Source organism: Drosophila mojavensis, unplaced genomic scaffold (genome assembly GCF_018153725.1).
Source record: "Drosophila mojavensis isolate 15081-1352.22 unplaced genomic scaffold, ASM1815372v1 contig_277, whole genome shotgun sequence".
In the NCBI taxonomy this organism is placed as follows: Eukaryota; Metazoa; Arthropoda; class Insecta; order Diptera; family Drosophilidae; genus Drosophila; species Drosophila mojavensis.
Window position 1 is genome coordinate 3,391,194 of NW_025318822.1, and position 25,738 is coordinate 3,416,931.

The window sequence follows — 25,738 nt, forward strand, 5'->3', positions numbered from 1 at the left end:
ATGAGATTTTGTTGAGTTTTAAAATATTTGTGTTTAGGTATGATGGATTCTCAGTGAATGAATAATAATGTTAGGCTGTAAAAAAATGATATTTCTATAAAGTATGTCATGTCAATGGAACAACTCTTGAAGCTTCTTCGTATTGTTAGTTAAAATTTTCTTAGGCTTTATCTTTTAATGCTCAAATAAAAATTATATATGATTTTACTGGAATAAATGCAAGAAATGCAAGGAATTTTCTGAGAATATATTTAACAAATGTTTAATTTTCTTTAAATTTAAATTAAACTTAAAATTATTATATTTTAATAAAATAAATATATTTTAGAAAATCACTCCACCACTCTCTCAATCTATAGCTATAGGGATATTTCCTGCAATTATATAAACTGAAAAATGATTTTCCAATTCCTTCATTCTAACGACAACTTCTGACTCATTGATGTTTATTTTCTTTCATTTATGTTTTACTTTTGTTTATATACTTTGGGTTTCGGTTTTTGAAACAGGCAAAGGTGCGCGAAATATATTTATGTACATATGTATGTACATATGTAAGCTTCAAAATATATATGTTTGCCATATGTTAGCATTTTCTTGTTCTTTGCCTTTGTTGCTGTCTTGTTATTCTTCTGTGTCCCTCTCACTCTCTTTTTCGCTCTCGCACTCTCTCACTTATTTCTATTTTATTTTTTCTCGTTTTGACGACGCGTAAATAATTGAATTAGCTTTGTTAGCGCTTTGTTTTGCTCTTTCAGCCCATACGCAAATATATGCACAGCAATATTTGTTGTTGTTGTCTGCGTTTTGTATTTCTTTCTTTTCTTTTGAGTTTTTTTTTTTTTTTGCTGCTTCTGTTTGGATTGTGTGTTAAATGACTCGACTCGAACTGGCCGCAAAAAAGCAATCCAAAACAAGATGAAAAAAACAAAAAACAAAAACTGATACACAAATTGGCATTTTCCAAACGCTTTGCGCCGTTGTTTGGCGACCTTCACCTCGTGCTACTAATTCTGCGTTTTCGTGAGGCTTTTTTGGGTTCTGTTGTGCGCCGATTCGTCAGATACAAAAGTATCTTTAAGACTCACAATATGTTCACGTTTTTTCGATTTTTTTCTTCAACTAAGAAACTAAATATATACTATGGGCATGGCTAGTTGTAGTCTTATCTTATCTTAAAAAAAAAAACTAAAATTTAATAGTCTAACTAAACTTTTTTAATGCTAGAAAATTTCTAGAACAACCAGAATTAGCAATTATAGTATAATACAGTTGTAGTTAAGATATCTTTAATAATTTATGAAACTAAACTTTTAATGTACAAAAAAATCGATTTTTTGTATGCTGAATCTAAATTGAGAATACATATTTATGGTATTCCCTCTTCGCATCAACTAGGCTCTCTCGCTCGCTGCCTGTCTCATATCAACACAAACGAAAGCTAAAGGCTACAGAACGTCATGTAGTCAAGAACTCGAATACGAATATGCCAATTCTTTTACAGATTCCTCAAACACTAAAACTCAATGTCGCCCTACACACAATCCGTTGTATAACGAACTGACTTAAGTCCGCCTTAAAAAGAAGCTGAAGAATCTTAAGCTAGAAGCATCCAAAGAGCGGGCCAATCGAGCAAATCGCAAATGGCCACAAACTGCGACTACAACGAGGATAATGTGAAACAGCAGCAGATCACAAAGTCAACGATAGCAGACGAAGCCACAAGGAGCAACGGCTCCAATGCCTCAACAATGAGCAAGCACGAGGAGAAGCCAAATGGCAAAGAGCAGGACAACGAACCGATTCGAGAAGAGGAGCAAATCCAGCAGCAGCAGCAGCCGGAGCTCTGTCTGAACAATGAGATGGATAGCTTTGAGTGCGCCTTCGAGTCCACCATGGACAACTTGGAGCAGGCGCTGTGCGATGGCTACGAATCGGACTCGGAGGCCAGTGCCAATGGCCTGGCCACGGACTCGTCCGCCTCCAGCTTATCCCAGCTGGCCGGCATTGGTGGCCTGCAGTACAGTCAACAGCGGACGGCCCATGCGGAGCTTCAGCCGCAGCCAGAATTGTCACGTGCCAATTCCTTTGATTTCCAAAGCAGCAGCGGCTCCAGCAGCGACGACGAGAACGACGACGATGATGATGGCGCCGATGTGGAGGTTGGCGCCCTCAACCTGAGCGCCAAGTTCACCCGGGCGAGCGATGGACGCTACGACATCTACCATCAGCGCCCCGCCTATCTGTTGCCTCCGTTCATTGAGCGACGGCGCCTGTCGCAGTGCAAGGAGGAGGATGATGAGGATGAGAGCGGTGACAAGTCGCCGCCAGTGGGCGCCAATGGGGGCGAGGCGCCACGCTTCGACCGCGTCTCGAAGGCGCCGCCACGTCCGCCGACGCCGCAGGATGCCGCCTCCAAGGAGAAGTTTAAGGACTTGGAGCGTTTGCGGCAACAGTTTATGCACAAAATCGATCGCATCAATACGCGCAACATTGAGGAGCAGTACACGTCGTTGCCACCGCCGCCGCCACCACCACCGCCGCCCATACCGGCCACCATATTGCCCAAGGCCTTGAAGGAGCTGCTGCAGCCCAGCGAGCCAGAGTCGGCCGTGCCCAAGCCAGCAGCGGAAGCTGTTGCAGCGCCTGCTACGCCCACAAGTCCCACTCTTGCGCCGTTGCAGCTGCCACAAGCTGCCGAGCCGCCGCTCATCATTCGCGGCAAGTTCAAGGTGTCGCGCGCCCAAGAGACGCCCGAGCTGCGCGTCGAGGCGCAGCAGCTGCGTGAGCTGAAGCCGAGCGCCAACGCGCAAACGATTAGCTTCCCCTCCAGCTTCGGCGGCTACTCCTCTGTGCAGGGCCTGTTCTCGCAGCGATATGGCAGCAATCGATTTCCTGCCGCCACGCCGCATCTCTCAAAGCAGTTCTTCGACTCGTCCCTGGTCGAGATACGCGCGCCCTCGCAGAGCAATCACTCGCTCAACGCCCCTAGCAGCACCAGCCAAAGTCTCAATTGTGATACCAACGCCAGCAGCAGCCTGGCCAACAAGCCGCGCACGCCCAGCGAACGTGAGCTGGACGACATCTGGATACGACGGACTCCTGCCTTGCCAGGAGACGGCGCCGCTCCAGCTGGCTCAGTACCTGCAGTGCGATCCGTGTCATTGGGTAGCGCCTCTACCATGCCACGGCTCATGCTGCGTAACGAGAGCAGCAACTCGGCGACGAGTCCATCCCGTCAATTGACCAACTCGGGCTCGGTCTCGGTGTCTGTGTCCGAAGATGTAAGTTGGACCCTAAATACAGATTTGAAGGGAAGCAGCTGGCTTACCAAACTGAAAGATAAACCTTTGATTGAATGCCCCCGATTAGCTTAACTGATCTTTAATCAAAATCTTCTTTAACCATTTTTTTATAGTTGACTTTTGGAGTTCTTATATTTGCTCGGTATTTCTTATCTGTATCTTATATATCTGTCTAAGATATTTACAAGATACAATTTAGGATTATTTTTACACCTACACAATGTATTAACTACCCTTTCTGTGTAGCTATAAAAATTGTTTACTATACCATTTATAACGTCGATAACATTTTACAATCAATTGCGTCAATCGTCAGCACTTCGTAATTCATTCGTGTGTATAATAATTTATTTATCAAATAATCTGGAATGCCAAAACCGAATGGAAATTAAATATGAAATTAAACTTTCCTCCAACAATTTGTAGCTGTATAAAATGTATTAATTGCAAGCTCAAAAACTCGGCAAATAGTGCATAAACGATAACCTATAAGAGGCTCTAGTCAAATCTTATCGATAATCTGCACAGCAACTAATAAATTTCTAAAGTAAAGAACTCGAACAAAACAAAAAGCACCTGCTAAAAGTAGCACAAGACTCACACAAATCAAATCAAATTAGCGAAACATGTAAACTACAAAGAAAACAGAAGAACAAGTAAAAAATCTTTTTTAATATCATTTCAAAAAGAGAGAAAACAAAGTCTATAAAATGTCGTCAAAACGCTGAGTTCAGAATCTTGTTTTATCTGTCAATTTACACATCGTGTACTGACGTCATTTCGACTTTCAAAATCCGCGATATTTCAGTACAAATAAAAAGAATTAAATCTGAGTTGTGCCTAGTCATGAGTCAATATTGTCTCGATGCAAAGTTTTATATAAAGCGGAAGATAAAAGGTTGTTTTTTTAAGGAAATTAACTGAAGTCTATTTTCTCATATTCTTGTTTTTGTCGAACCTAAAATGTGACATATTTCTGTCAATTGATTTATTTTTAGATTTCTTTATTTACTTTCGATATTGTTATTATACTAACACTAATATCTATATATATGATCAGTCTGACTTTAATCGTTAATTTCATCTGAGTTATTTCTGTCTATCAACATTTAGTGTTAATTGTTGCCCTGTTGAAAGATTATCTTATCTGAAAGCCTGATGAAAGCTATTTCGCTCTCTTTAATCTACAATCGATTTGTCTGGGTTTTAATCGATTATTACATAACTGAATATTTACTTTCTTTTTCATTTACTTTCCTTATCATTTACTTTCTTTTATATTTATTTATATATATTTAACTATTTATCGTGTTTTATAGACAGCTATAAATTCTTTATATCTTCTTGATTTCATTTTGTATTTATTTATATACAGTATGATAGTATGTTTCTCCTATGGCATCTTCCATTTGCTTTGCAGATGCTTCAGCTGAAGCTCAGCCACTCAAGCACTTCACCCAAACCTTTGTCTGGCATTTTGCGCATCAAGATATGAATTATACTCTAACTTTGCATAATGCACTATTTTCAATAGGCTTGCATGCCAAATTAATTTTGTAGATATTATTGACAATATAAATCTACAATTTAAACAAAAGTTATTATATATAATACTTCGCAGTTGTATCATCTCTTCCTATAGAGTACCCAAAATTCATTGCTATACTTTTTGTTATTTACGTAGCATTCTTCAAAGTATTTGTTGCTTTGTTCGTGTGTTTGTGCGTTGTTTTCATCGCAAATGTAAACAAGCGAACGTACAACGGAAAATGTGCTCGATCCACGCATATAATTTACGCTATATACGGTCTGCATATATATGTATGAATGTATATGTACATATATATATATACACTTTACCTTTTGCCATATTTGTATTTTAGGCTTTTCTCTCGAGCTTTTTCTGTTTTATCGTTTGCAATTCGTGAGCTTATCAGCAGACGAATGACACAATTCGCGAAGAGGCACTGGCAGCACATTCTTACATATACAATACTTACATATATATAGATATACATATTGTATTATATTGAAAAGCTGTACAATCGCACATAAAGCAGTCCAGAACTCACACTATATGCAAATGTATGAGCAACTGGTGTATATGGAATATTACCATATATTACTCTCTCTCTCTCTCTATTTGCCTAGACTGTTGCTCCAGCCTATAGATCTAGGGATATATAAGTGTGTGTGGTTGGGCAGACAATTACGTCAATGGGGCACTAAACACACCCAATTAAAGATATTTCCTAGCTTTGCATATGTATAAAGCGTCTGACCTCCCCATGCAAATCGCTGTGCCCGTTTATCTCTCTCTCTCTCTCTCTCGTTCTCTGACACTCTGTCTCCGTCTCTTTTGAGGTTCTGTTTTTGAGGCTTTCGGCAAATATTTGCTTTGCCCGCTAGATAATGTCCAACAGCTGATGTGCAACACTTCAACTCCTCAATCTCAGCCCCACCCACGCCGACGACGCCGACGACGACGAGAACGCAAATCAAAGCGTGAAGAGCTTCTGGTTTTCATTCGTGCATACTCTTCCTTTTGCTTGGGGATGTACACATCTGTTGATCAATTGACCGCTAAATGGACTTGAGACTGCCTAAATTATATAAGCCCAACCCTCTTTAATATTTATCATTCTGTGTATAGAAGAGTATACCCCTTTCGGAAGACAATATTTACTTTTTGCTTTTCCTTTTCCTTGCTTGTTCTGTTGTTTATCTTTTCTTTAATTTTTTTATTTTTGCTCTTGCCGCGCCCATTTAACCCACTTTACTTATTGGAATGAACGGAATCATTGGAATACTCGATTACTCGAATACTTTTAATGCCGTCCATTAATTTGGCGCTTTTGTTAGCTCATCGCATAACAACAACAACAAAGCCAACAATTTGTATATTGATCAGGCCTGGGGGCACGTGATTTGGCAAAGTGCAAAAATGTCGAAAACCAGCCACAACAACAACAACAACAACAGCAACAACAACAAACAACAATATAAATAAAATAAAATATTGTGTTGACCTGTTGACTGTGAAATTGCTGCTGAATAGTTTGCTAAAAATAAATCAAATACAGGTGTCTGTCTGTCCGCCTACCTGTGTATACTTGAATGTCTGTCTGTGCGACTGTCTGAGGGCCCAATCGAAGCCGAGCCACATGGCTTTTTGGGCAGCTTGTGAAAGTTGTCTAAAAGGTCGTGTAATTAAACGAACTCAAACAAATTGCTAGAAGCACTAAAAGCTAGCGAAGATAACGGAAGTGAGCAATTTGGGGTTTTGAAGCTATCTATACTTTGTACATATAAATTTTGATAAATTTTTATATATTCAAACATTTTTAAATGTAGTTATATTACAAAATTCTCATTAATTATAAATGATGTCATTATTGCTGTGAATCTTCTAATATTGCTATAAATACCTTTATTAATATAAATAAATTGCTACAACTTTTATTTTAAAGAATTTTTCAATATGTTTAATACTAATTAAAAATCTATTTATGAATATCGAAATAATAAGGCTACACTTTATAGGCATAGAGCAGGGATTCGTCTTCGAAATGTTGAGTTAAATCAAATTTATCATTCATATTAAATATGCGTATTTACATATATATTTATAAAGGCCCCAAGAAAAATGCATTTCTTTTTACTTTATCGAAACACAGTTTTCTTGAACTCTTTAAATATGTTTATTACCCATTTGCTCCTTTTCGATTCGCCATTTTCACTAGCTCACTGGCAATTTAACTGTTAATTTGCTCTCTGCGCAATTAGCTTGGCTGCCAGCTAGCAACTGTTGCTCGCTCTCCCGCTCTCTTTCTTTTCTTCACTCTCACACATTCATTCAGTTCAACCTAGTCCAGACGCAAACCTTGTGGTATCGAATCTGACCGCTGCCTTGGCAACTCACCACTAGCAAGTTCCCCAACCATCTGCCCCGACTGCTGCAATTTTTGCGTAATTCATAAATTGATTAAATTCGATTAAAGTGCGCCACAGGAATTGTTCAATTAATAAAACACACTCGATACGCGTAAACTGTTGCTGCTGCTGTTGTTGTTGTTGTGTTTGTTGTTGTTTGCTATGCGAATTGCGTCTTGTGTTGATTCTTTCGTTCCCGTTCGGGGTTTGGGTTGGGCCTCAAATTGTATTTGTAGACAATTCGGCATAATTGTAGCACACACAGGATAAACGCTAGGCGCTATCTATTCCTTAGCTCTACATCTTTTATTGTGTCCGCTCTGCGGCTCAGTTTGTGTTGGGCTGCGCTGGCAGCCACAATGCAGCAATCCGAAGATATGACGGCAGATATTGATAGGCCAGCAGATATTGTAATAAAACCGAATCCGACTCTAAAACGTCATGTTCGCTTTCAGGAACAGGATGGAGTGCCCCGTGTGCCCGGCTCCCGACCCTCCAGTGCGCCCGCCGAGCCCAACGGCAAGGCGGCCAAGAAGGCCTACAAGAAGATGGAGAAGGAGCAGCGGTGAGTGGTTGAATGAAGTATTCTAATTGAACAGAGATTAACTGCATTCCTCTCCACTCGCAGCCGCCAGGAGAAGGAGCAATCGCGTCGCGAGAAGGAGGCACGCAAACTGGAGCGGGAGACGGCGCGTCGCATTGAACGCGAGACAGCGAAGCTGGAGAAACTGAATCGGCACAGCGAGAAGATCTCACGCAGCACGGAACGCATGGTGGGCAGCGGAGGCTCGCGCTCAGGCTCGCTGGAACGGCGGCGCAGTGGCGAAGACTCACCTGTGCTCAATCAGTCGACGGTCCACGGGATCGCGTCGCCAAATCGACGGCCCACGATCTTTGATGTGTTTAGGCCGCGAGCCAAGTCGGATGCCAAGCGGTATAAGGATAAGCATTTGCTGGACCCATCGTCGGCGGACAGCAGCGCCACCAGCAGCACATATTCCGTATCCGGCGGAACGGCCCCATCGTCAGCAGCAGCAGCGGGAACAACAACCGGAGCTGCAGCTGGCACGACGAGCTCAACGGGCACTGGCGGCCTCATGAATTCCATGAAAGTGGCCATGCAGCACTTTGGTCATAAGCAACATCCCGCCGTGACGATAACCAGTGCTGATGGCACCGCCAAGAGCAAGTACAAAGATGGCAGCGCGCATCCGCATCAGGGCAGCGATGCACAGGTGGGTGCAGAGCACAGCTCAGTCCACGCTGAATTAGCTAAATCTATATGTATATTTGTGTATCCACAGTATTACCACACGGTCACCGCTGTGCGTCCGCATGCCAATGCCAACCAGCGATCCCCGATGACCAAGGTTATGGATCTGTTTCGACATCGTTCAAATTCAGCGGTCAGCGAGGCGGACAAACGCAAAGCGGTGAGTGTCACGACTAAACTTAACATTTATTGTGGTGGGACCATGTTACACGGAAGTCATCTTTTAATCATGCCGAATAGCGTAATTTAACTAATATGAAACAAATTTCTTAGTCATTTTTTAAATCTGATTAGGGTTACGAAAATTTAAATCACGTACGCTTGTATTTTACATATGTTCATATGCAGCTGATCTGTAGTTAGTTATGTCACGGATAAAATTAACATTTTGTGTGGTTGCTTAGTAAGTACACAAACCAATCGTCTTATGTTAGTCAGCAGCAAAACTTGTTAACAGCATACTGCCTGTTATTTAATACTGAGCTGTTAGTTAACAGCCGCACAAGGAACAGTTGAATATAAAATATTATATGCGCCAAATTTTAAAGAAAATTCTATATTAATTCGAAAAAATGAGCGTATCCCAACATTATTAAAGATAACTAAATAATCTTATATATTATAATAATAATTAAACAGATAATTTTTCTCTTTTAGAAAGTTGAGAGCCAGAACTTCTGTTAGGTCCTCAAACGATTTTACATATTACCTTATGCAATTTGCAGAGGTTAATATTTATAAGGCAATTTAAATAATGCAATTGAGCTAATCGAGCTTTTAAATTTATTACTTTTAAAAGAATTACTTTTAATTGTTATCGCGCATAAGAAAAAAAAATGCAAAGCAAAGCCAAACAGTCTGGAAATTGTATTGTATTTGTTATCAATGAATCATGCGTAATCACCACAATTTCATTATAAATATAAACATGAGCAATTTTGATTTCAACAACTGATAAATCGCTAATGCGATTCACGATTTGATTGATAAGCGCTGTTACACATCATATTATGCCATTTGCACAATGTAAGATACGTTTCAATGCCAAACAGCAGCAGCGATAAGCAAGTATTTATTACAACAATGGAAATCATGTTACATTCTATCATACCAAATTGGCTCTGTCATGGAGCATTATTAAATCCTTGAAAGAGAAAGCTAAGCAGAGAGAGAGGGACATAGCTAGTGAGATTGCTATGACAACAGGTGATCGCTTTAACAGCGCTCTTAAAAGCTTACTATATGGGCTTTCTCTTCACGTGCGCTCTCTCCCATCCTCTCTTTCTCTCTCTCTCTCTCACTCAGACACTCTCTATTTGTGTTTGATTTGTAAGCGCTCGCACTTGTCTTATTTTAATTTTTGGGCTTTGCGGAAAAGTGACACAAACAAACACACTCACACACACATACGCAGATGGGAGCACACGTATTAAGTATACGTTAGCGTCGACAGTGTCGTTGTCGTTGATGTCGTCGCCGTCATTTCATTTTGCCGTCTTCTTTCGCACGCTGCGCTTTCTGTGTTTCTTTCCAATTGCATTTCGAATTGGACTGTGCCGGCCGAACGACGCGCGCGTCATTCCCAATAAGAATTTTGGCAGTCAATACATAAGCAATTGTTTTTTAATAAATATCGAAATAAATTCAAAAAATATCCGCGCGTGTTTTTGTGTTTGTTTTTGGCTAATGAAATTGAAATTAGCAAGGGAATAAAAAATCAAGCTCAATTTGTGTTTCAATAAAATGTAACGTGAAATATAAAAATGAATGAGAAATGCGTAAAAAGTGTAAAAATAATCGAATATCGTGCAAAATAAGAAAACATAAATATAGAGAAAATGGTTTAATAATATTCCAAACTACAGTTGTTAAATAAAATAAAATATAGCAGCAACTAAATAAAGCATACAATTAAAAAAAAAAATTCACAAATATATCAAATAAACAAATGCTTCTATCAAAAAAACATAAAAATATAAAAAATTCAACTGAATGATAAACAAAACCTTTGCCTAATAAACACAAATTATAGTATTTGAGAAATGCAATTTATTTAGCAGCTAAACAGAACAAATTTACATTATAATTGAAATAGTACTTGATATTCCTTTTCATTTATAATATTCTAATTATTCTGCCTGCTAATTGCAACTATTTAAAGCAATTTTTTTGTGTTTAGCCCAATTTGCATTCAAGTTCAATGCCGTTGGCAACTGCCCACGCCTCCTGCTCGATTATTTAGAATAATCTACATATATTTTATTAAATTTTAGGCATTGCAGTAGCGCTTAAAAATGAACTAAGCAAAAAAAGAAAATAATAAAAAAAATTATATATTAGGTAAAAACAATAACAAAAACTGTCAGCAATAACAAATGGCAAACATGTGATCGCATGTATCAAAGTATGTGTGTATGTGTGTGTGTGTTTGTGTGTGTTGTTATTGTTGCCATTCTCACTACCCTATTATCGTATTCACAAAAATTTGTTAAAATTTTTTTTCTTTTGTGTTTTGCTTTGTTCCGCTTAATATTTTAAGCTTTTTTCTTAGTTGCTAATTTATCAAATGTCTAACTAGGGCCACATTGTCTACTCTTTCCAGTCAGCTATCTCTCTCCCTCTCTTCGATTTGAGTACTCTTTAGTTTAATTGTCGAACACCCCTGCATATAATATAAATCAATCTTGATAAAGTACAGAAAGCATTTGTCGATTTGCGATTTGCCTTTTGATATGTCGCTCAATTAATACATGAGTTGTGATATTATAATAAATTTGTATAATCGAGAGGTTATCTGGAAAGTCAATGAAGAACTCTTTTGATTTATCTTTGATCTTAGCCTGTGGCTACTTTTCATAATCGTTGCACAGGTAGTTGCAAAATTTCAACAACAACAAAATTAACTTTTCAATCAATATGATTTTCCTTTGCCATCGTTCGCATTCATAAACTTTGAAACCTGATGTGATTTATCCAATTTTTCAATCGACTTTGGTAAATTTTTACAGTTTTATCTTAATGTAAAATCTGTAACTCTTTCCGGGTTTCCCTATATCCTTGTCTCATCCCTAGAATATTTCTTAGCTCGACTTCAATAAAACTTGAAATATGATCAATAATTAAGCACAATCATACAGTTATGTACAATCAGTTTTTTTGTTTCCTTATATATTTTTTGTGCTCGCCTCTTTTCTATAAGCTCTATAGATAAAGATGTTTTGAAGTGGAGCTCTAATCTTTGTACTATCTTTTTGTCTGTCTGAATGTCTGGCAATCGTAAATGTTCTACTGACAGATCCTACAGTATATTTTCCTTTTTAATAGGAAATTCTTTCTCATACAACCGCAAAAATATGTTAAATAGATATTCGGACATTGTTTCTATTTATCTGATTTGTGCCCACTCAATTATCTCGCTGGCTAACCAAACTGTCAAAATAGTTCAACACGCTGTGAAGTCGCGCAGCTGTTTGGTCAAAATTCCTAAACATGAACCGAAAATCTTTGGTATTTTTCTGTTTTTCATTTCTATTCACCCAAGACCTTCAGGGCGCATTCAACTATAACTTGTATTACATAATCAGTTACAGCCACAGTTATACATATATATATTTGTGGGCGCATTCGCAAATGTTATCAAAGTCGCCTCTTTTATCTTTCGGTAAATAGAAATACTTGAAAAGAAGAAATTTTAATTTAGAGTACTGGGCCGATAAGATACGGTTGTTAATACCAAATGCTACAGAGCTAGAGGCAACAGGTATATATATTATATATATAAACTATATATAATGGTATTTAAATATCAAATTCGGGAAAAGATTTAACTTCCTAGAATGACAATATAAACAAAGTTATTTTTTCTATATAAAACGAATTAATTATTATGCACTGATAAAAACCCAATGAAAATGGAAATGCAGGAAAGGAAAGAAAGATGCAGGGAAGCGCAAAGTCAATTAAACGGGTAGAAGAAGACATGACAGACGCCAAAAGTTATGTAACCTGTAAAAACCCATATTATAATCTATCAAACACCAAAAGAACTCTTTAAATAGATGAACACAGTAACTAAAACAGGAGATCGGTCATAGTTCAGGGTATATTTTAGTCGAGTACTTCCTACAAATGCAACTTAGTTTACGATTTGGAGAGCTTTTCATCTGTATTTTTATATGTTCACTTAAGTGACTTTAAGCTATATCTTGGTCTGTCTATTACTATGCTAACTAATCTCAATTTGAAAAATTTATAGTGAGCGCTTTAAATAAATTTATAACATACCATATGAAATATTCATCGAAATAAGTTTCCAAATTTCAATTTTCATAGACTAAGAATCTTATAGGAAATACACTATATACATATATATCTGACAATGCGAATAATAGTTTACTATATATAATATATTATTTATATGGAAGCAGTGTGCTTATCGCTTGCCTTTCCATTACAGGGTATATAAATCATGCCCACTGCTCGAGTGGAAATTATGAGGAAATGAAATTTTGCGTAACTCTCACTTAGTTAGAAATCTGCTAGTTACAGCTCAAATATAGAAAAAAAAAATACTAAAACTAAAAGAAAACGTGAAATACTTAAATAGTTGTATATTTTGTTTTCCTTTGTAGTTGATTGTTAATTAATCATTTGTCAGATTTTCTGCTTCTGTTTCTGTTTTTGTGTTAGTTGCTGTCTCCGTTTCCCTATATGAGATATACGCCAGCCACAATCTTTTTCACAGATTTATTTATTTATTTTTATTGCACACGTCTAAAGGTCAACCACTTGACGGCGACTGAGACGACGTTCGCTACATATTTGTGCACTTTCTGCTTTCTGTTGTCATTTCCACATATTCTTCATATGGTATTAACTAATAGATAGCATTTAGCCGTTTGTATATATAATAGGAAAAATAAAAACAAAAGCGAAAGCTTTTTGCTTCATTTATTTTGATATTAGAATTATGTTTAAATATTTATGGATAGCCTCGATGAAGTAAGCTTTGGCTTAAGTGAGCTTTAAGTTGATTAATTGCTAGCTTTATGTGCGGGGCTTAATGCTTTATGTTAGAACTATAGCTTAAAGCTCTAAATATACAAAATTTAAGTTGAAATTATTTTGCATTTGTTTGTTTTTTATTTTAGTCAGGAAAATTAAGCTTAATGAGAAGCTTTACAGATATTATGTATATTTAATATTTTTTTTGTAAACTCATCTTGCTTTAAGTCTCAATTTTTTCTATCGGACTTGAGCTTTACTCATTGCATAATATTGCATAATTGTTAGCAATATCTGATCGTTAAATGGGCCTCTCAGTCTCCAGTTGTAAATTTGTTGCCAACATTCTGACGGCTTTCGCTGTTGTCTAATTAGCTTTCATGTATTTAGCAATTTGTTTGCTTCTCACTTGTTTTGCTTATTTCGTTCTTTTTGGTCCCCCCTCCACATATTTTCATATTGTAGTTTTTTTGTTTTTCATTAGTTTTCCGAGCAGAACTTTGCACAAATATTGACTAGAATAATATAAACTAAAGGCTGTCGCTACGCAAATACAAAATACTTATTGCTCAACTAGATAGACAGCTCGATGATGGAAAAAAAAAGAAAAAATAAAAAAGAACAACAACACAATAATACGAAATCGACATAAAACAAAACAGAATAATAATAATAATAATAATAATAATAAATAAGCACAATTCCCAAATGGACAAATAACGTAAAACCTCAAATTTGTGTTAAAAATAGTTTTCTGTGGGATTTTATTTATTAAACGTGTTTGCGCTCAATATACATACAAACACTGTGCCGTATTTTGCAATATTTGTCTTGAGTTTATTAAGAAACATGCCTCATTTTTTATGGAATTGTTTGGCTGAATTAAAATACAGAAAATTTATAATAGAATCGCTGAAGATTCTACACTCTTATAGTATAAATGTAATATAGAGTTGGTACATTTTTCCAGCCAGCCTGGAGTAGAGTTGGTACATTCTCTCAGAAAACTTGAATACAGTTGGTACATTCTAATTGGAACATTCTCTCCATCTGCCTAGAATAGAGTTGTTAAATTCTCTCTCTGTAAATTCCTCAATTGTCCTGTTTCTATTTTGACTTCGTTGATTTTAGTGCCCGCTGGCTCAAGTACTTTTATTATCTCTCGGCTCTTTATATTGGGTAATTATATTCTTCCCTTTTGGGCAATTATACTTGGGACTCACCTTTGATCTCTTTCCTAGCCTTGCAATCGTCTGCAGCGCGCTTTCTTCTTCTGCTCTCTCGCACTTGTTCTTCTAGCATTTCAATTCGCCTCAATATTGGGTCAGTTTGTTTGCTTTTTACCTTTCAATCAATTTTATTTCTCTTCCTCTTCTTTTTTTTCATTCTATTTTCAATTATGCGACACACCAAGTCAATCAAGTCCATGCGCCACGCCCCCTAAGCATGCACGGCTCTTGAATGAATAAACTTTGAATGCGTCACAAGCCGCTGCCGCTACTGCTGCTCATCGCCTTCTCTGTGTTCTTTTATCGCTCTGCCTCTTTTTTTTTTTTTTTTTTAATTAAAAGCTTGCGAGAGGGTCAAGGATTAATTTGTGACCCAAAGAGTGCATCTAAATGTGTGTGTGTTTATTAACATGAGTGTACATGCAAGCATGCGTGTGTATGTATTTTACATGGATTGCCGCTGTTGTTCCATTCAATGAATTCTGTAAATCAGTCGCTCCCCAACAAAGACGATGACATTTTCATGGTCAGAGGCCGAATTTTTATACACATACATATACAATATTTTTTTACTTACATATATTTTTATTGTGCACCTTTCTGTGCGATCGTCAACAATTATTGCATTTACTTGTCGCTTCCTCAAAAAAAAGATAGAAACAACAGCCCGCAACAAGCACTTATAATTAAAAATTATACAAATATAATATAACAAATATAATTTTGATGAGAAAAACTCAAACAACAATTTGCATACGCAAATTTCGCAAATTTATAACTACAACCAATTATAACATATATTTAAATGTTGCATTTGCAGTAAAATGTTTAAAAATACGATCAACAACCAAAAGTGAGAATATACAAAAAAAAAAAAAAAATAGAAAAAGTGAGCAACTGTTTCTGCTGCTAGCGCCATCTAGCGTACAGTAGCGACGTGTATGCACGTGTTAACAGTGACGTTACTGTTAAATGTGGAGCCAATGTTGCGCACAATGTAAAGCATTTATAACTACATTTACCGGCTGTGCATACTTAGCTTAAGTGTAATATTTAAGTAAACAATAAAAATTGTAACAACATGTCTGCTGTAAAGCGTTGGCTGTATCGCCACACCCATTCAAATACATCGACCACCGGCCCGCCACCCACCTCACCTACAACCAAAACACAGCGCGGTCGCAGCCAATCGCTGGACGTGCAAACACTGCAAGCCCACGGACTGCGTAATATGATAGCGAGTGCCAATGTAAGAGAATAAAAATTAATTAACAGCATAACAGTTGGGTTAATTGTAACAGCGCTCTGTTAAATGCATATTGGTTTGTGTACACGCTAAGTGCTTGCGCAGCACTGTTAATTGCGCGCAATTTTTGAAAACCACAGAAAATTTTACATATTTTTAGTTACAACTATATTGTTTAAATATGCTAAACTAAATATTCTCTTAATTTCTATTTACAGCGCGTTGCAGCGCATCAACAACAGTTGGCTGTGCAAAGTGAGTACAAAACAAACAAAAATAATTCTTTATTTAGTTATGTTAATTTGATGCAGCAAGTGCCCAGGTCTTAAATAAACATTTATTTTACAGCGAGTGTTGGCATTTACATTAATTAATTCTGTTTGCGTTTCGAATTAAAGCGTAGCTCATACTAATCATTCATTAAGCAGCAAACCAAAATAACCTTGGCTTTGAAAATAAAAAAATACTTATCTATTTACACACATATAATTGTATGTATGTATATAAATGAAGTAAACAGCGGTGAGTAAAAACAATAAACAAACGGCAAAAAAAAAAAAAACTAAACGGTGTGTAAAACCTGAAGTTGTATTAGCGCAATGGGCAAAGGTGTGCGAGGGGGAAGGCAACATAGGCTGCCCAGCAGTGCTAAACAGCTTTTATGTTTCGCCCTACTCTGACATACATACATACATATGTATAAGAATACAAACATAAGTAAATGGAAATGGTGTGTTGTTTGTTTGTGATATTGTTTAAATTTGAGCTGAAAGGGAGCGCATTAGATAGAAGTGTATTAGTAAAGGTAGTCAAGAGAAACAGTTCATTTTGTAAGTATTTGCATTTGAAGTGCTTTGCTCTTATTAACATTGTTCAAAACAAAACAAACAAACATACATAGATCTGAACAGTAAAATGTGACAACTGTATAAATATGGATTATGCAACTACTGGTCATAGCCGTAAGCACCGACAAGAGCTGCAAGACCGAGAGAAAAAAAAAAAAACAAATTAGTGAATTAAAAACAACTCGAAAAGTCTTGTGACTCACAGCAGACAGCAGACAGCGGAGTGAAGGAGATGGACATACATATGTCTGTATGTACATACGTATGTATATTCTTGTACGCGCACAATGCGAAATACCATGTAAGAGATCAGCCCACTCAACGCATATGCACACACACACTTGCACTCGCACTCTCACTCTCAGAAGCATTAAAACAGGGGCTGAAGCTATGGGAGAGAACGAGTGCGACTTAAAACTAACTGTTGATGCAGTTTGGTCTTTGCTTTTGTATGTTTACCCTTTTTTGACCTTGAAAGTTTTTGCATTTTTTTTTGCCTGTGAAGCCTTGACTGCGGTTTATACATACACATACAGACATTATTATGCATGTATACATGGGCTGCAGTTGTTGCTGCTGCTCCTGCTTATGCTTATGTATGTGGCTTGCATTGTCAATGTCAGGGTGCAATAACAAAAACAACTTTGTAAATACCACCTGGTGCGTGCAGGCGCTCGTTATTCCCCCTCTCTGTCTCTCCCGCTCTCTCTAAGTTGCAAAGCCGCTACGCCTTTATTGTGGTTGTTGTCTTGCATTTTATTTTTTGGGCTTTGCATTTGTTTTTGCATGCTTTTTTTGTTGTATTCGTTGCCGGCTGTGTATCAAGTGTCTGGCCATGACGTAATCGCAAGTCATGTGCAAAGCGTGAGAGAAAGAGAAGGCGCGGACCGGCCAAATAACAGAAAGAGGCGCGTCAAATACATTACATTAAAGCATGCACAGGCATGTACACATACACATACATATATACAAAAGTGTGTCTGAGAGAGTGTTTGAACATATGTATATGTATTTACACACATACATACATAATTCGTCATGTTGTTGACTTTAAAAAGCTGTGGCGAAAAATGCTGCGCAGTCCCCACAATTAACCGGCATTGATTTTGAAGGCAGCGAGTCAGTCGCAGACGCAGTATGTGTATGTGGGCGTGAGTTGTCTGTTTTCAATTGTAGTAAGCCATTCATAAGCGAAAGTGTGTTAGGCCTCCACACTAACACAACCGCAAGCACGCACAGGCAGCATATCAAACTAGAACAGCCAGAGAGCTACAGAGCGAGAGAGCGCTATAATAGTCGAGAGCGCGGGAGAGCATAGATAATGTAAGGGCGCTTTTCGTATGTTGTGTTTTTCTTCTGGTTCACCCACCACCTATAGTCGGCTGCTGTTGTCTACGTGACGCAGCGCACACAAACAAGAATCAAATTAAAAGCGCGCAAATGTAAATAAAAGTGCATTGATAGCAAAAATTGCGTGTTGTAAAAAACACAAAATAACATTAGCAATTGACCAAAAACATGAAGTATACACACACTGTCATATGTGGTTTTAACAGCGAACTAACAGAAAATGAATTGTAAATACCAGCGGGCTGTCAAACAACAGTTAAGGTCAATTGCTCGTGTGAGGGTACAAAACAAAATTTAGCAAAAATATTAGTAAGGCAATCGTCTACATAGCTATGTTAGTTAACAGCGAAGGCCGTTTAAGTACATAACAGCATCAAATCTTCGTCGTACATTTGATAAATACACATCGTGCCACGCCTACATTATTTAACAGCTCGCTCGCTACGTACAGACCGCATGCCGTCTATTTTGGCTCTTACGTGCGCATTACTCGCTTGACTTTTTGTTGTGCTCACCTTTTTCCACTGTTACATATATAAAACACGCATACACACACAGGCTAGCACATGCCTTGCCGGTTTGGCACACAGATACACATGCACATACTCTATATACCCTAATAAGTGTCTGTGTGCGAGAGTGAGCGTGTTTGTGTGTGCAGGCAGCGGTTTGGCTTGGCCACATGGCGACAACATCGCCGCGACTTTCAGTTTAATTTTAATCGCCGGCCGCGTTGGACGTGTCAGTGATCACACGTGGACTATTGACGTATTCGAGAACGATTTCTTGCCAAAAAAAAAAAGAAGAAAGAAACACAAATACTGAAAATTCATTATTGAAGAATGTTAAATGCTTGCATAGTTTAACGCGTCATTCATTAATAACTAGCCGCAGCACATTATCATAATCAAAAACATTTTAAAATCACAATCTAAAAGAGAAAAACAAAAATCCATCCAACAAAGAAAACTTTGTTCATCAAACTTGATTTTCTAAAGTGGTTTTCGTACAACAAAATCAACAAAAATATTTTATTTCGCCTCGCGGGCTATAAATATGCATGAACGAGCATTTTAAACTGCCATTTTATTGTTAATAAACAATGCCAAATAAACTAAAGTAAAATAAAACGTTGCGTGAAGTGAAAAAAAATCTGTTAGCAAAATATTGTGGAAAGTGCATAAAAGTGAAGAAAAATTCATAAAATTTGAAAACGACTATGAGCCCCACGTAAAAACATATATAAACAACAATTATATTCCTACAAAATAAAAGCTATAAAAAAGGTTTTCAGCAATTAAAGTAAAAAAGTTATAAAATGTAATTTTAAAGGTTATTTACAATTTCGCTTGGAAAAACGTTAAAGTTGAGATTAAAATTTGCATTAAAAAGTATATATATGTATATGTATATATTCATATGTATAATGAAATACATAGTTAAATTCCTTTTTAATTTTCTTATAAAGAAAAACAGTTGAGGCAAATTGAATTTGCCTTTCAACAAATGCCGGCAAATGTTTCGCTGTTATTTTAACATTTACGATCTCCACCTGTATTTCTAGATGTTGTTTTTGTTTGCAGACGAAGAAGAGGAAGCAGAAGCAGAAGCAGAAAAATAAGAATTGAGCCAAAGAGATTTGATTAATGGCAGCAGGCGCCGCATTTGCGGCGATCTCGTGACGTAAAAGCCGCAGCGAAATTTTTGACAAAACTTTGAATTTTGTTTATTTTTGATTTCGCCTCAAGTGCAAAAGAGAAAGAAAACGAGCCAGAGGGCGTTAGAGAGAGAGAGAGAGAGATAGAGAGAGATGTGTTAAAATGCTCTGGATAGCGCCTGCCCGAGATTTATTTATAGACCCCCCTCATAAAGAGAATTCAGAAACCACAGAGGAAATCATTTTCAATTAGCAGTCTGAACGGAACTGAATATCATTAAATAAAAGCAAATATTAACTCGTTGATTTAGTGTTATGGTAATAAAAATATACATAAATATATGAAATATTTCTGTAAATTTATTAATCCAATAAAATTTTCAAAATCATGCAGCACTTAAGCTCTGTCAGCTCTACTCTTTTCAGTCTGATAAAAATATAAATATTTTTTGATTAACATTGTTGTTCTTAATTGCAATAATATAGTAGAATATTTATAATTATACATATGGAGAGTAAATCTATAAAAAAAAAAAACTCGAACCGACTGATAAGAACTCTTCTGAACTGCAGCAGAATCAATTGTTGCAAACAAACGCCGTTGTCTGCCATCGTATTCGAGCGATAACCCACTCTATATATAGTCTATCTATCTACCACATACAATTTTTTCTATGCCTTACACAATATTACAAATCAGTTTCATAAACACTAAACAAGTTGCGTCACAATTGGAGTCCGCTTGGAATAGGTCAGTTTCTAATGTAGAATATCATAAACCTCTCCGAAACTTATAAACAATAAGAATAGAAAACAAAAAATAAATATTTTCGCTCTTGTTAATTACGTTTTATTTGAAATAAACGAGCTTTCTATTCTTTAATCTATTGATTTACACAATTTTGTTAGCTTAGCTCGAATTGAATTTGATTTTTATTTACTCTGATTTTTGTTCTCTTTCTTAATGGTTTTGCTCTCAAGATCGAACAGTGTTAAAATTTCTGTTTCCCAAGCACCGGCTTCTTCGGGTTTCAATTCGTGTTTGTTTTCTCGCGAAAGCGAGAAGGAAGCAGAAGCTGCAAAGGAAGAAGCTGGAACAACAACAAAAAGCAACTCGAAGAAATTGCGCAGCGCGTTTTTGGTTACTTTTCTTGTTCGTTCTTTTGCCTTTGCCGGCATTTTGCCTTGCTGTTATGTTTCGTGTTTTCATTTTCATCGAGCGGGTTACTTTTTGTTTTTAACACAACAACAACAACAAGAAGAAGAGCAAGACAAGAACAAGAATGATAACGAGCTGTAGAACAACAACAAGCTACAAGCACCGATTGAAGGTATACAAATTTCATTTACGACGCAAAAAACAATCTGCACAAGCCGAACTTTTAAGTTACGTGTGTTGTTGCTGTTGTTGCTGTAGTTGTGTAACAGTGTGTGTGTGTGTGTGTGTGTGTGTGTATCTGAGCAGCGGAAGTGCGAGGGCCAGTGCAGAGTATAATGTGCATACGATGAGGCATATGTGTCATGTGATGCATAATGTGAAAGTTGAGGAGTAAATATAGAGCTGATTTGAATTGGTTCTGATTGGAACTAAAAATAAAAAAAAAAATAATAATAATAAAAAATAAATAAACAATAATTTTATATAATATAATATATGTATGTATAAAAATAATAATACAATAATATAATATAGCAATAATAAGTTTATTAAATATTTGCATTTATTTTTATATGTATTTATAATTTGACACCTTTGACAATTTAGACTGTCCTATGTTAATTAGAAGTGTATGGTGTATATTTTGTCTAGACAATATGCATACATATCTATATATGGCTTATACATATATATTTACTATATTATACAGCGCAATTAGCAAAAGAAAATTTTTTATTCTAATTATATAAAAACAAATTTTAAAATGTTAATCTCTTTTATTTAAATTTAATTTATATTAAATTATTTAAGAAATAACAAATTTTGTGCTAGACACTTTTATGACACTGAAATAATTTGTTGCAATATATACATATTTTTCTTAATTTTCAATGTTCATGCATTTTGAGTGCTTTCCAGACTGCTGCACAAACTATATAATTTGACCTTGAGCAATCCCTTGAAAGTGCAGCATTTATAAATTTTATAACTTGCATTAGCAACAGTTTGTTGCAGAGCAGCCGTTGCTGCAACAAGTTGATTTAATTTGGCTAACTTAGTTAAAGTTTGTGAACTGCGTAAAAGCACAAGATACAAAGTCAACAGAAGATACACACAAATACACACACAGCCACAGCTACAGCTACAAATAGTTTAAGATACATATGGAAAACAAAAAACCTGTTACACATGGCAGCTTAAGTTTTTTTTTTATATCTCTTGAATCAACAAAGAAATATATTGAAAAATGAGAGTTGAGTTTTTTTGGGCAGAGTTCGTTAAACTTTTGACTTGGGGCTACGAGAATTTTCTAGCACTTTCAGTCAGAGCTATGGATAAGCCTCGCTCGACTCAGCTGCTGTAATCTATCAGCAAATCGATTCAACACTCCATTTGTGCGCCGTCAATCAAATACCTCAATCGAGCTACTTATATCGATTGTTGTTCTTGTTGTTGTTGGGGTCGTCTGTGAATTGGGTCAAGTGAAGGAACTTACTGAAAACGGCAATTAAATTTCTGTTCAATTATAAACCGAACAACATAAATTTTGTTCATATTGCGAGTTTATCATGTTGCCGCGCTGACTGCCTTAATTGCAACGCATTTGTATTATTATTGTTTAGTTGCACACTTTGCTGACGGCATACAATTTACAATTATACTTAACAAATACAGGGTGTCGATGTGAAAAAACTAACTAAAAATTAGCTGAGCATCAACTTAAAAATCGTGCATCGATTGATGAGATTTTCAGACCATTAATAATTTAAAATATTAAATGAAAAGCACTTTGCAAAAATCTTAATGAAAAATCAAATTTTATAAAAATAGACAATATTGAATAAATATAAAATACCCTGTACTTCAAGGTTTTTAATTTTATATTCAAACATTGCGTTTAAAAATTTCCATTTCTATTTTTATATTTTGATAAATGCATATTAATTTTTAAAATCACCAGTCGATAATAATTTAATATATTAAAATTACTATTAGCACCTTTTTTACCGTCTAGACATTTTATTTCTTGAGTGTTCATTCACAGCATTTCCACATTGACATTGTATTAGCAACTGCTTAAAGTTTTATATTTTAGCTGAAATTTAATGCTGAAAAATGTTGTTTGTTTAAATATTTTTTTTACTGAATATTTAAATATGGGCTTCGAGTCAGTGTTTAAATGTATTATATGTAATTATATAATATTGAATTTATTTTATATAATTTTAATCACTGTCATTCATTCACTATCGAAATCTCTAAAAAAAAAAAGTCTTTTAAAATAATGCCACCTTAAATTTTGCTTTAGTCCAAGCAATTACAACTGATAAGACTAACTCTGCCGGAGGTGTCGCCTGTTGGCTCTTTAATTGCTGACTTTTATTGTTGCCTCGTGGCGCTGCCAAAGTATAAAATTATTCGCTGGACTGAAAAATTAAGTATCTGATAGCCGATTTACTTTATTGAGATGATAATGATGCACATCGTTAGAGACCCAGAGTCATCCTGATTTCTGTTGTTGTTGTTGTTGTAACTGCTGCTGTCGTTTTCGTATGTTGGCATATTGTGCGCTTTATCATTGGCAAAGTTCCCTAGGCTGGCGAGAGGTCGTCGGGTCGTGTGACACAGGATTAACTTGCCGCAGACCAAAGCAACTCAAGGACGTTTCGACTACAGTACAACTGTCCGTGTCTGAGTGTGTGTGTGTGTGTGTATTGTTTATGGGTTTCAATTGGGCGTGGTCGCACTGTAGGTGACGCAAACGCAGCCAGCGAGCGGGTGTGAGGCTAAAAGACAGGATGACAAAGAGAATGAGAGAGAGAGAGAGGGAGAGGAAGAGAGCTGGTCTAAGTCGAGGTCGTTAAGAGGGAGCTAAATAAAAGGCTAGGGGAAACAAGAAACGAAGACCGCCTGCAGCGATATTCAATTTGTGGCATGTGCTGATTAAGGAAAGAAGCAAAACAAGAAAACGAATAAGACAAAGAACTATAGAAATAATCGCAGATAATGAGCAACCCATCAAGTGTTGATAACCAGACCTTAACTAAGCTTACAAATGTTCAAGATATTTGCAATAGCATTGTGAATTGTAAGCGATACGTTTATTTATAGTTTCTTGTGCATACAACAGTTTCTGCTCTAATTGGGAAATTTTTGATAAAATCGTTAAAAAATTTATAAATTGTCTGATGTGTTTATGAATTTTATTGAAGTCTAAAGTAAATACATCAGCTTAAACTAACTTTTAGACATTTTAAAAACGTTGCTTTAACTTTCATATAATACTCCGAATTTTTCTATTTTCAATCAATAAATTGCAAAATGCCTTAACCTACAAATAGCATTTAAATTTGAGCACATCCTGTAAACCTTATTTCGGCTTATAGCCTATCGACTGTCGCGCCCATTGGGAACGTGTGAACGTGACTTTTGGTCAAACGTCCAGTAAATGGTGCATAGACCAAACACAAAAAGAAACACACATACAAATACAAAACCCAAATCAGAATTTTGCAAATTTCGGCACGCAGTCGAATGATACGATTCTCACAGATATTATCATCTCGCTCTCTATGTATAAAAATACACACACATCGATCAGACGGAACAATTTGATATGGATGTAACCTTGAAGTATACGAGTGGGGGAATTAAATAATATTAGTTCTTTCTCCCTCTCCCTCTCTCTATCGACTATCGACACCATCAAACCCATTGGGATTGGTCAACAATGGCAACTTGCTCGACTTTGAATGGATTAGCTAGACACATCGATAACCAAGTGAACCGACTGACCCAGCCGGCGATTGGCAATTCTAATGTAAATATGAACGATCCACGTATATAATACAATGCAAGAAAATACTTATATATCAAATATATATACATATATACATTTGATATATCATTTGTTTGCCCTCAACGAGTGGCGTTCCACACAGCCACTTGTGGGGGCCCCATTCTAAGCGATACATCTGTATAAATGCATATTTTATATATATATATTATATTTGCATTTGTTATACTTGTGCTTGTAGAGCTTCGTATATATCTAGATGCAAAGCCGCGTCTTATATTTGCAATTGTTGTTGCTATTGTTGTTGCCGTTGTTGCTATTGTTGTTTCCTGATAACAACAGCAATAATAATAATAATAATAATACTTAGTTCCAGTAATGTTGACTTTATTTGTTTGTTTATCGTCAACGTCGAGGTAAAGCAAATGAATTCCACTTTGTCCACGAGTTTTTACATATCGCAATAACAAACAAATTAATTAACCTTAGCAAGGCAGCTGGGAACAAATCCAGGGAATGGGGAATGGGTCACAGCAAAACCTGTTCTCAATTGTACTCGGTTGAGGCAGTAGTATCTCAGCCACTGCACAAATTGTTTTTGTTTTGTGAAGCTGAAGAATGTCAGCGAATATTTGTAATCATTTCATATAGCAATCAGTGTTAAGTTATTTATCATGCTGAAGCTGGCTGTTATGTAACGCTCGATATCCGATGCCCATGCCTGACAAAGCTGACAGCTACGACGAAATGACATTCAGAAGGTTAAACGTTTTATTTCTTTTGGTTATAGAAGATGTTTAATATTTATCTAAATATATTAAATATTTAAATTGCCGATCCCTAAGCACTCTTATAGAAATTATCATAATGCAAACTCATCGTCATTATTATTTGACATACTTTGAATGAGCTTTTGCTTGAATGGATGCATTTCACTA

At 36.4% G+C, this 25,738-nt stretch overlaps 1 protein-coding gene across 4 annotated transcripts in view; it reads left to right on the forward strand.

Annotated features, from left to right (window-relative positions):
* The window catches only part of LOC6574223 (5'-AMP-activated protein kinase subunit gamma-1), a 74,270-nt gene that overhangs the window by 28,699 nt on the left and 19,833 nt on the right, over positions 1-25,738 (forward strand). For 2 of the 4 annotated variants that reach the window (XM_044008409.1, XM_015167328.3), the window contains exons 3-7: positions 1,505-3,284; positions 7,694-7,803; positions 7,867-8,473; positions 8,543-8,671; positions 16,209-16,245. In XM_044008409.1, the coding sequence (XP_043864344.1) occupies positions 1,644-3,284; positions 7,694-7,803; positions 7,867-8,473; positions 8,543-8,671; positions 16,209-16,245 (2,524 nt within the window). In that variant the 5' untranslated portion in view covers positions 1,505-1,643. Of the gene's footprint in view, positions 1-1,504; positions 3,285-7,693; positions 7,804-7,866; positions 8,474-8,542; positions 8,672-15,808; positions 15,994-16,208; positions 16,246-25,738 lie in introns of those variants that run through there. The other 2 variants (XM_032730179.2, XM_015167327.3) reach the window with 2 other exon arrangements.